Here is a 14,550-nt window from a genome sequence, read left to right as displayed (position 1 = left end):
ATTGTTGGACAGGAGCTTTCTCACCCTCTTTAATCCCTTGAAGGAGAGAAGGAGAGTGGGTTTCTGAGGGTGGGGGGTGGGGTCTCTGTTCTCTGGAGACTGGGCTTGCACAGCTGTCCCAACAGCCTGCTGCTCTGTTGACACTACGCTTTGTAAACAGGCCGACGGCATGTGAAGAGCCCTCTATGGGTGGGAGGGGCTTCATTTCATCACAGCGTCTATTGTCCGTGAACTCTGACCTTAATGAGGTGTTGCTATGGGGAGTAAACTATATTAGCATAATTTGTTGCTAAAAATCTTTATAACTTTTATAACTTAGGAATAGCTCAGCCTGTTTCCAATGTGGTTACTGAATAATAAGCCTTAGGCTGTAATATTCCTGGGAATTTAAGAGGTTAATTTTGGATATTGCAAGACATAACTGCCCATCAGAGGGACACTTAGCTTTTAAAACACATTTTAATAAAATTGAGCATGTATTCTTGGTCGATTTTGCAGTAGTTTAACTAGAAATCTGTTCAGAAAACTGCAAAACTGAAGAAACAGCCAATAAAAGCCCCACATTGTAAATAGACCAAAAGGCTTTATTGTGATTTTAGCACTCATCAGCATTTAAACCTAAACCACCTTTGGGCCAAATAAGTGTCAGTATGTGCTTCCTAATAATAGATAGAGAAAGAAAACTGTCAAATTATTTAGACAAAACCTGCTCTTCATACCAAGGAAGACACTTTGATGAACATGAAGCTGAAGCTAAATATACCCAATAGATTAATGCATTCACTTCTAAAAAATGGTGAACAATTCCATAGAGGAACCACTTTTGGTCTCCCAAAGAACGATGTTTGAAAAAGAGATTTGTAAGTGTGAAGAACCTTTTAAAGGTTTAAAGAACCCTAACATGATGTAAAGTTTCTATACCACCAATTTAAAGGTTCTTCCAAGATCCTGTACATTACATGGAGGTTCTTTAATCTTAAAAAGGCTCTTCACACTGATACATAAAAAATTCACACAAAAATGGTCCTCCAAAGAACTGTCTATTGCAAAGTTTTTAGAGAGCCAACAGAGGTTCTCAACTGTAGCTGTTTTATGCTAACAGAAATTATAACTATTAATTGTAATAAGGGATGCGTGAGGGTATCAAAATCATATCAGTATGAGAGATAATATCTTGGGAGAACAGAATGTTTAGGTGACACTAGATTACTTTGCTAGAATATCTGTATTTTATTAATTTTACTGCCTTCGTAACACTAGAAATAAATGTTATGTTCCGTATTACTAATCTTGGTGGATGAATCATCAGCATCACAATTGGCAGATATGTACACAACAAATACTGGATATTGGCATCGGCCCACGATTCCCATGTTGGAGCATCCCTAACTGTAATAAAAATGTAGTAATGAAAATCAGACATTACTTGGAAAAAACTTTAAATTATGCTGCCAACAAAGAGCTATTAATGCATAGCACATGATCATTATGACATCAGTGAACATTCTCCATTTGTCCTTGTCTCATATTACATTTCCAGCAGAGACTAGATGGTTTGGCCAAACTGCATTCCACAGCACCCCCTGAAGGACATTCCTGGGACTGTCCTGTTGAGACCTTGATGTTGGTGTCCATGCCTGATGGCCAGGCCGACAGTGTTCCTGTGAAGCAGGATTTCCTGGTGGCTGACCTGCTCTGCTTGGCCTGCAAGGTAACTCCTGGCTCTTGCATAACTTACAAGCTTCAGGAAACTTCTAAAGGACATTTCACTGCTGTTGATGCAGCACTTTTTCCACTGCCTGCTTTCCCAGTCTCCTGCGGTTACCATGGCCTTGATGAAAGCAGAGGAAGTGAGGGACTGAACTAGCTTAAAGCTATTCCAGCTTCTGCATTAATTGCCTCAGTTTTTTTCAATAATTAACATATCCTGTTTGAAGCTCTTCCTCTCAAAGCCAAATATAGTAAAATCCCCCGTCTTACCCTAAATGTAGTCGCTCAGCCGAAAGATGTCCTGCGTCTGAAGTTTACTATCGCTTCTTTAGTTTTGCACTAGAGCTACGAGGCTAATGTAGCTAACAAGTAATAGAAGTTTATTGCTACCAAGCCAACATTGTGCAAAATGCATGCCTAAATGATCACAAACTTCCTCAAATGTCTTGGCTGATCGACTATATTTGGGGTAAATGAGAAATTGTGTACATTTCAAAATTATCCAAACTGTTCCTCTAAAAAGTCCAGAACACTGGCTAATCCTGGACCCTGTCTGGCTGTGTGGTGTTGCAGGGGAGACAGTTGGACCCAGTGTTCCATTGCTTACGTGTGAAGAGGCATTTGGGTCAGGACATGGAGTCCTTCACACCAGCTTCCACTGATCTACTGAGAGAGCTAGTAAGACCTCAACGCCAGTGGACTCTACTGTGTTCTCTTTTGCACACACACACACACACACACACACACACACACAAACACATATACACACTGTATATCATATACAGTACTGTTCAGTCAGAGACCATGCTTTTATTTAATTTCTAGTCAAAATGGCCATCAATAACAAGTTAGTCATTTTTCAGCATCAGGAAAAAGAGCAGAAGGCATACATTTGTATGCAAATTTCAAATTAAATGTTTTGTTGATTTTCTAAGTATAAATAAGTTAACACAACCTCTACAGAGAACACACTTAAATATGGCTATTTCTACAAATTTTAGTGCACAATGTTTATTTATTTAGAGGTTAAGAAATTGGAAAAAAATAAAACATAAAATATAAAATATGCCATAAATTTTACACAGGTGCATATGTCAACTTTAGCAAATAAACAGAAATTGTGTATTAAAATGTGCAGAAGTGTGTTCTCAAACGTATGTGCACGACTGTATATTTAACAGAAAATTACACAAAAGCCTCAATAAGTAAACGCGATACTAATTTTTCAGTATTTAATGTCCACACTTTTGTTACAGCTTCTATTCTTTTCAGGAAACTCACTTTAGTTTTAGTTTTTAAATAAATCTGCAGGGATATTTTTCCAACTTCAGTCTTAGAAGTTGATTGCATTTTCAGCTCTTCATGATTCAAGTAATCTAACACATTCAGTGATGTTGAGGTCTGGACTCTGGGGTGGACAATCCATTGTTCTAAGAGTTTTATATACATTCTACTCAAGTATTTTCTAAGTATTTTATAAATATTTTGTAAGTATTCTGTATTGTAAAGTGTAACATAAATGAGTGAGACCAGTTAGATAATATTTCATTCTGAAGCTCAGGTATAAAGTTGAATCGAATGTTATGTATGTGACTCCATTCTGTGCTTTGTTTTTCATTCAGGTGTTTGATGAACTCGAGGTTTGTCCTCTTAATGTGTTCACCTTAAACATGTCACGTCCTAACACAGCTATGGATTTTGGTGAGTTGCAGCACATGGAGTGGCATATATGTAGCGTATTTATGGCATATGACATTTTCTGGATACACAATATGCATGAAGATATTTCGTTTTTCTGAGGTTTGATAAGTTTGAGCAGAGTACCAGTGGTGCCACATTTAAAAGTACTGTCAAAAAAAATGTATATGTGATTTTTGTTTGTGCACTAATGTACACTAAATCCATTCAGACAGGACTAATGACATTCACAGTTGGTCAGTGTTGTTCAAGTACTGATGATATCCACGATATACTCAGAAAAGCACATCATTTATCACATTAACAACAAATATCAACATACTGCTCATTCCTGTGTACGATCTTTAATAAGAATTTACCATTAACTCTTAGAAGTTATTTATTGTCATTTTGTTAAATATTTCATTTGCATTATGTAGTTAATTAAATGTTATTACATAATAAATATAAATAGTCAGTTGCCCTAATTAATTAGTACATTTGTTTCTAATTTATTTTGAGTAAATATGTAAATAGTTGGTTTTCATTCAGCAAAGCAAGATTGTTCTCACAACTTTTCAACAAATTCAAATCATAATGAAGCATCTGCTCTCCTGCTTACGGACACAAACATTGTATGGACTGAAATTTCAGCAGTTTAACAGACTTTCTCTGCTTATTTCAATGAGCTACAAGGTTTGGCGCCCCTGGTCAAATGATGGTTTGTTTTCTAAGTGAAAATAAATGGACACATCCTCTACAGAGACCACACTTCTGCACATTTTAATGCACAATTGCTGTTTATTTGCTGAATTAATCATAGTAGACAAAATATTAAACATAAAATGTGGTTTGTGTGAAAGTTATTTTTGCTGTATTAAACAATAAATGAACAGAAATTATCTACTAAATTTTGTTGAAAAATACTATATCCAAGTTTATTCCCTGTAGAGGTTGTATTAATGTATTTTCATGTAGAAAAACAAAAATGTACATGTAGTTTGACTGTGGGTGTTCAAACATTTGCATATGACTGAGACATTTTGTTGAGAAACAAACAAAATGTAAAATGTGTTTCAAAGTGTAAATGCAATGGGGACCAAGGAAAAGATTCAGATGCTCCAGTACTGGAGGTTCACACAGTAAAAAACGTCAGTTTGTTCTGCTTCTCTTGCGAAAGAAGTGGTGAATCCCACTCTGTCTCTTCCTTATCTCTGTATTATTGGACGTATATCTGCAGGGTTCGCAGTAACGGGACATGTGGACGGCTTAAGGCGAAGCCACATCTACGTTAGTGAGGTGCATCCAGAAGGCCTGGCGTTCACTGAAGGTAATTCATCTCTACAGTCTGACCTGTGGTTGCAGTACTAAATTTACAATCTCTACGAGTGGATGATGTATTATGTGATAATATCCACCAGATTATATTGATGTGATGAATTTAGTGTGAGGTTTGATCCAGCCAGTAACTTTGGGTTCAGAGGTCAGAAAAAGCAAGAAATAAGAATGTGGTTCTTCAATGTGCCTCTTTCCTTAACTTCTAAACTCGACACCAGGGGGCTAATACAAACAGCCTGCTCAATTCTAAGCGATAAAAGGATTAAAATGGTCATGAAAACATGATTTTTGTCTCTTTTTGTTATGTAAACCCACACAAACTGTATAAGTGAACTTGAAATACAGTAACAGTGAAGGATATGGGTTCCTTACAGTCTGTTTAAAGTGAAAGCTGTAGTGAATGGTGCTCCTGCTGTTTGATGAAGTGTGCTATGTGGTGGCGTTTGCTGTGTGCAGGGCTCAGGGCTGGAGATGAGATCCTGGCTGTGAATGGTGCGAGTGTGTCCACTCTAGATCTGGGCCTCATACACACCTTCTTCAGCCAGAACACTCTTCGGTTGGTCCTGCGGCGTGAGGAACCCCTATCAGACGATCAGGGCAGCTCATGGCCCGAGTGTGACCCTGCTGACCCCTACTGCCCTCCTCCACCCCCCAACCACGCACAGCTGGGTTCCTCAGGTACAACGTCAGAGGCTTCAAAGGCTTCAAATGTCCATTCTGTCATCAGGAGAACCATTTATATCTATAGTGTATACACTTATTCTAGTGTTGAAAAGTTTGGACTCACTTGTCATTTAATAATTCGTAGTCTACAGTGTAGACTGAAATGGTATAAATTAGACACTAAAATGTAAACTGGTTTGTTTATGATGTAAAGTATTTTGGGAACAACAAGGAGCTAAAATAAAAACAAAGAGTAAATGTTATTAAATAATAGACTGTTATTAAAACAGATTTTCTTGGTAAAATTCTGTGCACAATTTCTGTTTATTTGCTTTTTAAAATATTGGAAAAAGCCATAAAATTTAAAATGTGCCATAACCTTTTCACAGGCCACATTTTATATTTTATATTTTTTCCAATAGTTAAATTCAGCAAATAAACATTGACTGTGCATTAAAATATACAGAAGTGTGTTCTCTGTAGAGGAGAATCAACAAAACATGTCATTTGTCCAGGGCGCCCAAACTTTTGCATACGACTGTATTTGATCAGTAAGACTTGGTCAGCAAATATCAAATATGAGACATTTAAAATATTAATTTTATTATAACTATATTCTTGATGTTGCACAGCTTTATTATGAAATCTTTCACGGCTCCATTCATCTTAAAATGTCTCCTTTTTTACAGCTTCCTGCAATAAAAAGTATAGAATATCAGCATATATTTTAAAACATATTGAGAATTGGTTTTATATTATTGAAAATAGTGATTCCAAACTTTTGAACAGTAGTGTTTATTATAAAGATGCAAAAGACAGGTGGGTTGGCTGGTGTTTTTGGATAGTAAACAAAATGGTTACATTGTGACATTGTGACCCCTGGTTTCTGTCACCACCACTGTAAAGAAATCTGACTCTATGAGGTTTGTTTACATCTCAGTGATTGAATTATACAGTATTTAGAAAGCAAATCTTTTTTCCTTTTAGGGTCAATTAGGCACAAATGAACAGTCATTTTAACAGTGGGGTTTTTGCAGACATTCTAATTTTGTCTTATTTAAAGTGCCAGCAAACTAAACTGGACTCTGCGCTTTACTCAGAGACATGCAGGTTTCTGTCTTGGAGTAGTGCCAGGGTTTGTGGAGAGAGAAAACAGGCTGAATGAATTGCCTCTGCATCCAAGACCATTAGTGAAATCGGATCAGTGCTGGTTTACACCAGACAAGTACACTTAGTGTCCAGCTGCCACGCCAGGGGCCTTCTAAACTGTCTCTAACGGCTATCTCTATCGGTTTCTCCCAGCCTCACTTAATCAAATGAACCCGACTAAACTCTAAGGGCTGCCTCCCCAAACCCAGATTAAGCCTAAACCTGGACTAAAAAAAGATTTTCGGTGCTTGGCATTGCAATTTATTTGCATAACATAAGTTAAATATTAAGTACTCAACAACAACTTACAACTCACCAATAGGAGAATAGAAGGTTTATTTATTATTTCATATGCATACGGTAGATAGTAACAATACTACTATTACTGAGAAAGCTCCCAGAACACACCCTGTGATTCATACTGGATTAAAGTCACATCACGGTTATTACTGTCAGACTGTAAAACTACACACACTGCAGATTCATACTGGATTAAAATCACTCCACAATTATTACTGTCAGACTGTAAAACTACACACACTGCAGATTCATACTGGATTAAAATCACTCCACAATTATTACCGTCAGACTGTAAAACTACACACACTGCAGATTCATACTGGATTAAAATCACTCCACAATTATTACTGTCAGACTGTAAAACTACACACACTGCAGATTCATACTGGATTAAAATCACTCCACAATTATTACTGTCAGACTGTAAAACTACACACACTGCAGATTCATACTGGATTAAAATCACTCCACAATTATTACCGTCAGACTGTAAAACTACACACACTGCAGATTCATACTGGATTAATATCACTCCACAATTATTACTGTCAGACTGTAAAACTACACACACTGCAGATTCATACTGGATCAAAAAAAACATTTCTAACTGATCTTTTGTGAATCATTTAAATAAATGAATGAATAAAAGCGTTAAAATTAATAACTGAAAAATAATCCTGCAGTTTTTTTCCACCGTTGTTTTCTCCCTCTCAGACATGTGTCAGTTCCTGGAGGTTCCAGGAGATTCGGTGGTGCCTCTTTCTGAGGAGGTGCGTGACAAGGCTGAGGGCCGCAGAAAGGTAAGCTGGAGGAGTGTGAGGCAGGGCTGAGGGTTATCTCTGTGCTGGGAGGGGTTGTGGGGAGGGAGTGTGAGATGTTGGAGGTGAGTGCTGAAAGCATGCCTGGTGAAGGCTGGATTACTCTGAGTGTCAGAAGGTGAGAGGGACGGTGAAGCAGGCCAAGAGAAATTCCATAGCTCTTACTGTACGTTTGGCACTGTCAGATGCAGAGTTTGCCTTAATTCACATTTGACGAAGCTTCAGGCCAGAAACATACAAACACATACATAAGCAACAGACTGCTAACAGACTGCAAGTGCATGGGTTTATCATTTCCATACTCTACTGTTCAAAAGTGTCAATGGTTTCAATAATATAAGACCATTTTGTTTGCAGATAAACATATAAAATGACTCTAAAATGCTCGTCCTGTACAAGTACACAGCTTTCATGTAATTAGTAGGACACTACAGAGCTGTAAATAAAAATAAAAAAACGTTAGATGATGCAAAATGATGAACAGAGCTGTAGAAGACTCTAAAATGACGGAGCTGAATAGCCCTGAAAATGAAACTAATTCAAATTTTTATTCCAAAAGTGGAGATCAAATCTTCAGGCAGATAACATGACAAAATTTTGTATAAATAAATGTTATTTATCATTTATCAGTATTTAAATACACATTGTATGAGTCTTTACACTGAAAAACTGGTGCACTGAATTTACACGGTTCAAATGTGACAGTCATCGCACCTGAATAAAATATGTTACACCAACACAAGAAACTCAAATATAGCAGTTGTGCTGATGTAACATTTTTTTGTGAGCAACCACTTGACACATTTTAATCATGAGCCTTTTCCAGTGTATTATTCATAAAATAGTAAGAATACTAATACTGCTAGAATTGCTAATGATTCCAAACTTTTGAATGAAAAGTGGAAGAGGGCAGACTTTCATTTGAAATGTTTTTGAGGATTAAAATTATGTAAAATATTGCTTTTGTTGATCTAAACTTGCTTTGAACTGGTCAGACTATTTACTTGAGTCAAATATAAACAGTTAAATTGCTTGAAGTTAAAGTTACATTAAGTGTTTTTTTAAGCTGAGCTGGTGAACCGTTTTTACACTGCTGTGTCAGTAAAAAGGTATTGTACGGGTACATTGTTGTTCACCAATGTATAAACAATGTACATGTATTCTGTAATAAGTGTACTCTAAAAGCTACAGCATTGGTCTTACGGTGCAAAAATGTTCTTTAAATATGTTTTAAAGGTTCACTGTATTTGCTTTCCAAGAAGAAAAGGACAAATAAATAAAGTGAAAATAAGTTAATACATCCTCCACAGAGAACGCACTGGTGTACTGTTTAATGCACGATTGCTGTTTGTTTGCTGAATTTAACATAAAACATAAAAAAAATAAAACATAAAATGTGGCTGGTGCAAAAGTTATCACACATTTTATATTATTTTGTACAATCATGTCCCCTAACTAAAGAGTGTGCATATATTACATAACACAATCACTACCAAAAGTAAGTAAACTGATTGATAAAGCCGAGTTGACGTGACATGTTTTATTCATTTGGAAATTATATCCACGTTTTAAGCCAAATAAATTTAATGCATCACTTTCTTTCAGGGTACTCCTCTGGGCCTGTGTATATGTCTTGTGTCTCTGTGAACTTTAGCCTCTTGCATGTGTTTTATTATGACCTTTTCTCTTTGTCTTTATGACCTCTTCCGCCTCCACGTTCGTGAATATGATGCTTAAGAAAAACGCTACATAATTTTCTCTTTTTTTTCTTTGTAATAGTCTATAATTAAAGAGTCGGCCCTGAAAAGATCACATTGCAGAATGATTTACTGCAGATAGTACAATGACCTACACAGACACATCTGTATGTGAAACTAGCCATTCCTGGCTTCATTTTGATTATACTGTTCACCTAACCAAGCTATTTTAACTTGTAATGATTTTCATTTTACTCTAATTTGATATATTTTCCACAATTTTCTACCTTTTTTGTTTTTTTTTCTCATTCTTTTATTGTGGTAGAGCAGCTCTACAGCACAGTACAGAGTCCTCTCTGGGGAATTTATCAATGTGTCAGCACTTTATTACTCTCTGGCAGGACAGATTATGATGACAAATGGCTGGAATTCTGTTTGAGACGCTGCAGTTTACACGCTGCGCTGAAGGTGGACCGCGTGTGTCTCTGAGATAAAGCTCCAGAAGCTCATTCTCATTCACTGGACCTTCAGCTCTGCTGCCATACAGTGTTGTTTTTTCTCGGACTACACTTGTTTATATAAGCTAATAGCTGAAAACAGCAGTAGCAGCCATGTTAAAGGCTGAATTTGTCTACATTTTGTTAGTTTTCACAGATGTATAACAGTAAGGTGTCTTGGGTCCACACAGTTTTGGTAATGTAATAATAATTCATGGTGTCAACATATTCAGATGTTGTATCCGTGCTGAATTTTAAAGGTGCTGATGAAAGGGGTCAGTGTGCTCCAGATCTGTAAAAGACTCTGTATGACAGTAGATGTTCCTCCTTCTGTTCTTCAGAGTGTGGAGACAACGTGCACAATGTACCAGCCCTTCCCAGAAGATCCAGGCCTGTCTGTGGATGGCTATAGAAACCCGTACTCCACCGACAGCGGCCCTGCTAGGGGCAGCCCGCGACACATGTCCGTCACAGAGAGACTGCGCAAGGTCATTCAGGAGCTGGTTGACACAGAGAAGTCGTACGTGAAGGTATGATGTCAGATCATGCTTGGCTGCTCAACACAAGGCCTGCATTCATTTATCTCCCTTCTTGTTTTCCTTATGACCTTCATATTGCTTCTGGCTTATTATATGGATATATAAAATGAATGATATATGGTGTATGGATCATTCTACCGAACTGGTTCAAAGTCAGAGTTGAAAGTCATTTTGTCACTGACAATCATAACATTACAGAAACTTTACCAAATGTTTCGGTAGTAAAAAATGTTAGCTAATTTTGAGTGGAACTCAAAAAACACTAGCCAGTACATATCTGCACACAAAAAGGTTTACTTAATTGCAGAAACATATGTTTCGGTTGTGACAATTCTTAATGTTCCACACTGATTTTCAGACTTTGGGACATACCTTAAAACAATGGGCTCTAACTGCTCACCATGTGGCCACAGAGACACAGTCTCACTTCCTGCTCTAAAATGCAGGGGTGTGGCTAAAATAAGGCTCCACCTATGGACTACAACTCTGTGAAATCTCTCTAAAACTTATTTATTTTAATAATTATCTTTGTCTGACAACAGTATACGGATAAAAGAGAGACAAAAACAGTATTTACAGATTTATCTTTAAATCTTACTGTGTTGTGATGATATTTTCGGTCACTTAAATTGGCAAATGTTATTAAAATCTATTTTAAATAATTTAAATAATGAATGTTTATTTTTACATCATTGTATATGCAAAAAATATTTAATCACTTAAAATTTTTCAAGTTGGGTGCTGTCGTGTCATTTTTGTGAGAACTTTTTGGGATATCAGTATGGAAAAAATCAATATTAGGATGGCAATTAACATACTGTGCAGTGTTATTGGACATGCAACTCGACTGTACAGCTTGACTTTACAGCAATGGCCAGTGGCCCTACGGCTAATTAATTGACATGTGGCATAATTGTAGCTAAAAATCTTGTGTGCTTACTGTACAGAGTGTTTTCATACACAGTGTATACAATGTACATCTCTGTCTGTGTTGTGTTTAAGGACCTAGGTTGTCTGTTTGAAATCTATCTGAAGCCTTTAGAGAGACAGACGTTCCTCAGCCATGGAGAGGTGAGTAACAGCTGCCCTACTAAGCCCCAGAGAGCACTTAGACACAGATAAATAAACGAAGACCTTGAGTTTTATCAGCTTCAGCTGCAGTTTTCTGCTCTTCCCACTAGATGGAGTCTCTGTTCGGCAGTCTGCCAGAGATGCTGGACTTCCAGAGGATTTTCCTGCAGACGCTGGAGGAGAGAACCACCTCATCTCCAGACTTCAGGACACTGGAGACACCAGAGCAGCTTAGGGTAATCCAGAGTATAAACCTTCATAAGTTGCATATTTACCTACACATAATCACTTAATCACAGGGGGGAGGAAAGGGGCACAGTGGACCTCCTACTGACTAGAGCTTGAATTCCTTTATCATGTTAAAATTACAGTGATGTCCCACTTCTCTATTTTAGCTGAGAGAATGGGGTGAGTATGGGGGAAATTATGTAGTACGACTATTATGCTAAAACACTGGCTGCTATAGTTGTTATTGGAGTAGAATAGATAAGGGACAGTAAGACAGTATTCATCATTATTGCAATAAATTACATAACATTATGTCAGAATATGCTTTTATAGCCATATCATGGATATCATCAGTACTTAAATGAAACATTTTCATAATTGCTGTGTTAATAGGAACCACATGTTTGAAAGAGTAGTATCTCTAAACAAAAATGTAAAATGTATTTTTAAAATATATTAATCGCAGAGAGGTACATCTAGGTTCACTGGTGGTTTTGGAACGTAAATAAAATGGCTGTATTTGTGTTGTAGACGTTGTGACCCCTGGTTTTGAAAAATTGGTACAATCAACTACATATTCCATTACATAGAGAGCATAATTAGTCCTGTTTAACTGGATTTAGTGCAGGGCAGTGGGAAAAACACTGAACAAAAAATCATTATATTCCTAAATTTTGGGCTTTTAGGCTTATTATTCAGTAATAACGTTACCTACAGTGCAAACTGGCTGAGTTGTTCTTAGGTTATAGAAGTAAGGAATAAAAGTTAGGACCTGGCAGCAGCTCTTGGTCATTTAAATGTTAAATGGGGCACTGTTGGTTTTTTTTGTATGTTCCAACTTCACAGCTCGGAAAAACAAAATAATCATATTGTGTTTGCCTACATATATATACTTAACTTTAATGTGATGTCTTATATGTTTTTGTTTTCTTAAATACAGAAACTGCTTTTCTCTCTGGGTGGATCCTTCCTGTACTACGCGGACCACTTTAAGCTCTACAGTGGCTTCTGTGCCAACCACATCAAAGTCCAGAAAGTTCTAGAACGAGGTAAACATAATCATAATCATCTTTATTGATACGTTCATTCCAGTTCCAGCCGGTTGGTTCACACATGTGAATCATATGAGAACAAAAGATGCTTCCATCAGAAATTCCATCGTTGTTCTCGTTTCACTTTTTTGTTCCTGTGTCCACCTTTGCAGCAAAGACAGACCGGGCATTCAAAGAGTTCTTGGAGGCGAGGAACCCCACCAAACAGCACTCGTCCACGCTGGAGTCCTACCTCATCAAGCCTGTACAGAGAGTGCTCAAATACCCTCTGCTGCTGAAAGAGCTGGTGTCCCTGACTGACCCCAACAGTGAGGAGCACAGACATCTCACAGGTGACACATCTGACACATCACACTGTCTAAACCATTTAAACAGCAAGAGTCACCAGCAAATCTTGCTCTTTCCTGTGTGTATGTAGTAATGCATAGGCTTGGATACAAGTCAGTTTCACAGTTGAAACATGACTTATTTCCATTGTGCCTAACATGCCAACTCTTCCATCCTGTTGCAGAAGCATTGAGGGCAATGGAGAAGGTGGCCAGCCACATCAATGAGATGCAGAAAATCTATGAAGACTACGGCACTGTGTTTGACCAGCTGGTGGCAGAGCAGAGCAGTACAGAGAAAGAGGTGTGTATAATCAGAATTAGCATAAGAGCTGTTTTTTTGACAAAGTAATGTATCACTTCCAAGGAATTAATATCATTTATGCATTTGTGAAATGCTGTGAAATAATTGATAACATAATTAAATGCTAACTAAAACAGAAAGCAGTCATTCGGAAATTCTGTTTGATCTATATCAGGAGTCGGCAAACCAAATGTTAAGAAGAGCTGTTTTGTCCTTTCAACAAAAATCAAACCACCATGGAGCCACAACATTTTATATCCATTTTACCTTCTTGGCTGCAAATATGTCTCAGTATGTGCTAATGTACTAGTATAGACTAAACATAAAATATCAACGAAAACGCAGACTTTGCTCTGCTTTAAGCTCTATCCCAACTATAGCTGCTTTTCTCCAGCAGGAAACTTTTCCTCAAAAGTGGAATATTTTCCTGTAAAATGTGAGGCTGAAGTCAGCTTCTCATTCACCAGCTTCTTGTTTGAATTTCCTGTTCCACCTTAAATGGTGACAAAGGCGTCAGAATGTAACTGCTGCGCCATTTAAGGTGGAACAGGAGAATTCGAACAAGAAGCTGGTGAAAGAGAAGCGACTTCAGCTTCATGACTTTTTAGTGTTTGACAGTTTCTTGTTGCAGATTAAATCGCTTTGCCTTTTTGTTAGCTACTGGCTAGGTGAGACTGTTATCTGTATTGCTATAGTGACCAGCAGTCTGCGCACCAACCTTCAGGGTTAAAGGATGAATTAGCAGTTCTACATTAACTCCAGCGTTTAAGACCATTTATTGACAAAACTGTGTTAGAACAATCAGCAGACCTTTATTTTACTGCAAAGGAGGATTCTTTTATTTTTACCCTTAAAATCTATATGTAAACCGCATCAGGGCAGTAAAAGCCACATGTTGCCGACGCCTGAACTATATTAAACTGAAAACAGTACAAAACATGATATTTGATGTTTTACTTTATGAACTGTACTGTTGTTTCATGAATACACGCTCATCCTGAATTTGCAGCACGTTCCAAAAAAGTTGGGACAGGCGCATGTTAGCCACTGTGTTCCATCACCCTTTCTTTTAACAACACTTTATAATCATTTGGGGACTGAAGAATTAATCCATTTTTGAAATCAGAATTTTCTGCAATTCTTCAGTATTCACTTCAGTCTTCATTGAGCCTGTCGTAACC

General features: G+C 37.4%; 1 protein-coding gene across 5 annotated transcripts in view; it reads left to right on the top strand.

Moving 5' to 3' along the window:
- Positions 1-14,550, top strand: part of LOC118815792 (T-lymphoma invasion and metastasis-inducing protein 2) — a 33,319-nt gene that overhangs the window by 13,456 nt on the left and 5,313 nt on the right. For 3 of the 5 annotated variants that reach the window (XM_036582152.1, XM_036582149.1, XM_036582148.1), the window contains exons 7-18: positions 1,541-1,711; positions 2,284-2,388; positions 3,333-3,411; positions 4,628-4,717; positions 5,182-5,403; positions 7,552-7,637; positions 10,191-10,379; positions 11,391-11,459; positions 11,570-11,695; positions 12,628-12,736; positions 12,892-13,071; positions 13,251-13,369. In XM_036582152.1, coding sequence (XP_036438045.1) covers positions 1,541-1,711; positions 2,284-2,388; positions 3,333-3,411; positions 4,628-4,717; positions 5,182-5,403; positions 7,552-7,637; positions 10,191-10,379; positions 11,391-11,459; positions 11,570-11,695; positions 12,628-12,736; positions 12,892-13,071; positions 13,251-13,369 — 1,545 coding nt within the window. The remainder of the gene's footprint in view (positions 1-1,540; positions 1,712-2,283; positions 2,389-3,332; positions 3,412-4,627; positions 4,718-5,181; positions 5,404-7,551; positions 7,638-10,190; positions 10,380-11,390; positions 11,460-11,569; positions 11,696-12,627; positions 12,737-12,891; positions 13,072-13,250; positions 13,370-14,550) is intronic. The other 2 variants (XM_036582151.1, XM_036582153.1) reach the window with 1 other exon arrangement.

This window comes from Colossoma macropomum, unplaced genomic scaffold (genome assembly GCF_904425465.1).
Source record: "Colossoma macropomum unplaced genomic scaffold, Colossoma_macropomum, whole genome shotgun sequence".
NCBI classification, from domain to species: Eukaryota; Metazoa; Chordata; class Actinopteri; order Characiformes; family Serrasalmidae; genus Colossoma; species Colossoma macropomum.
The sequence above is the reverse complement of the archived record's forward strand: the minus strand, read 5'-3'. Positions and strand labels throughout refer to the sequence as shown.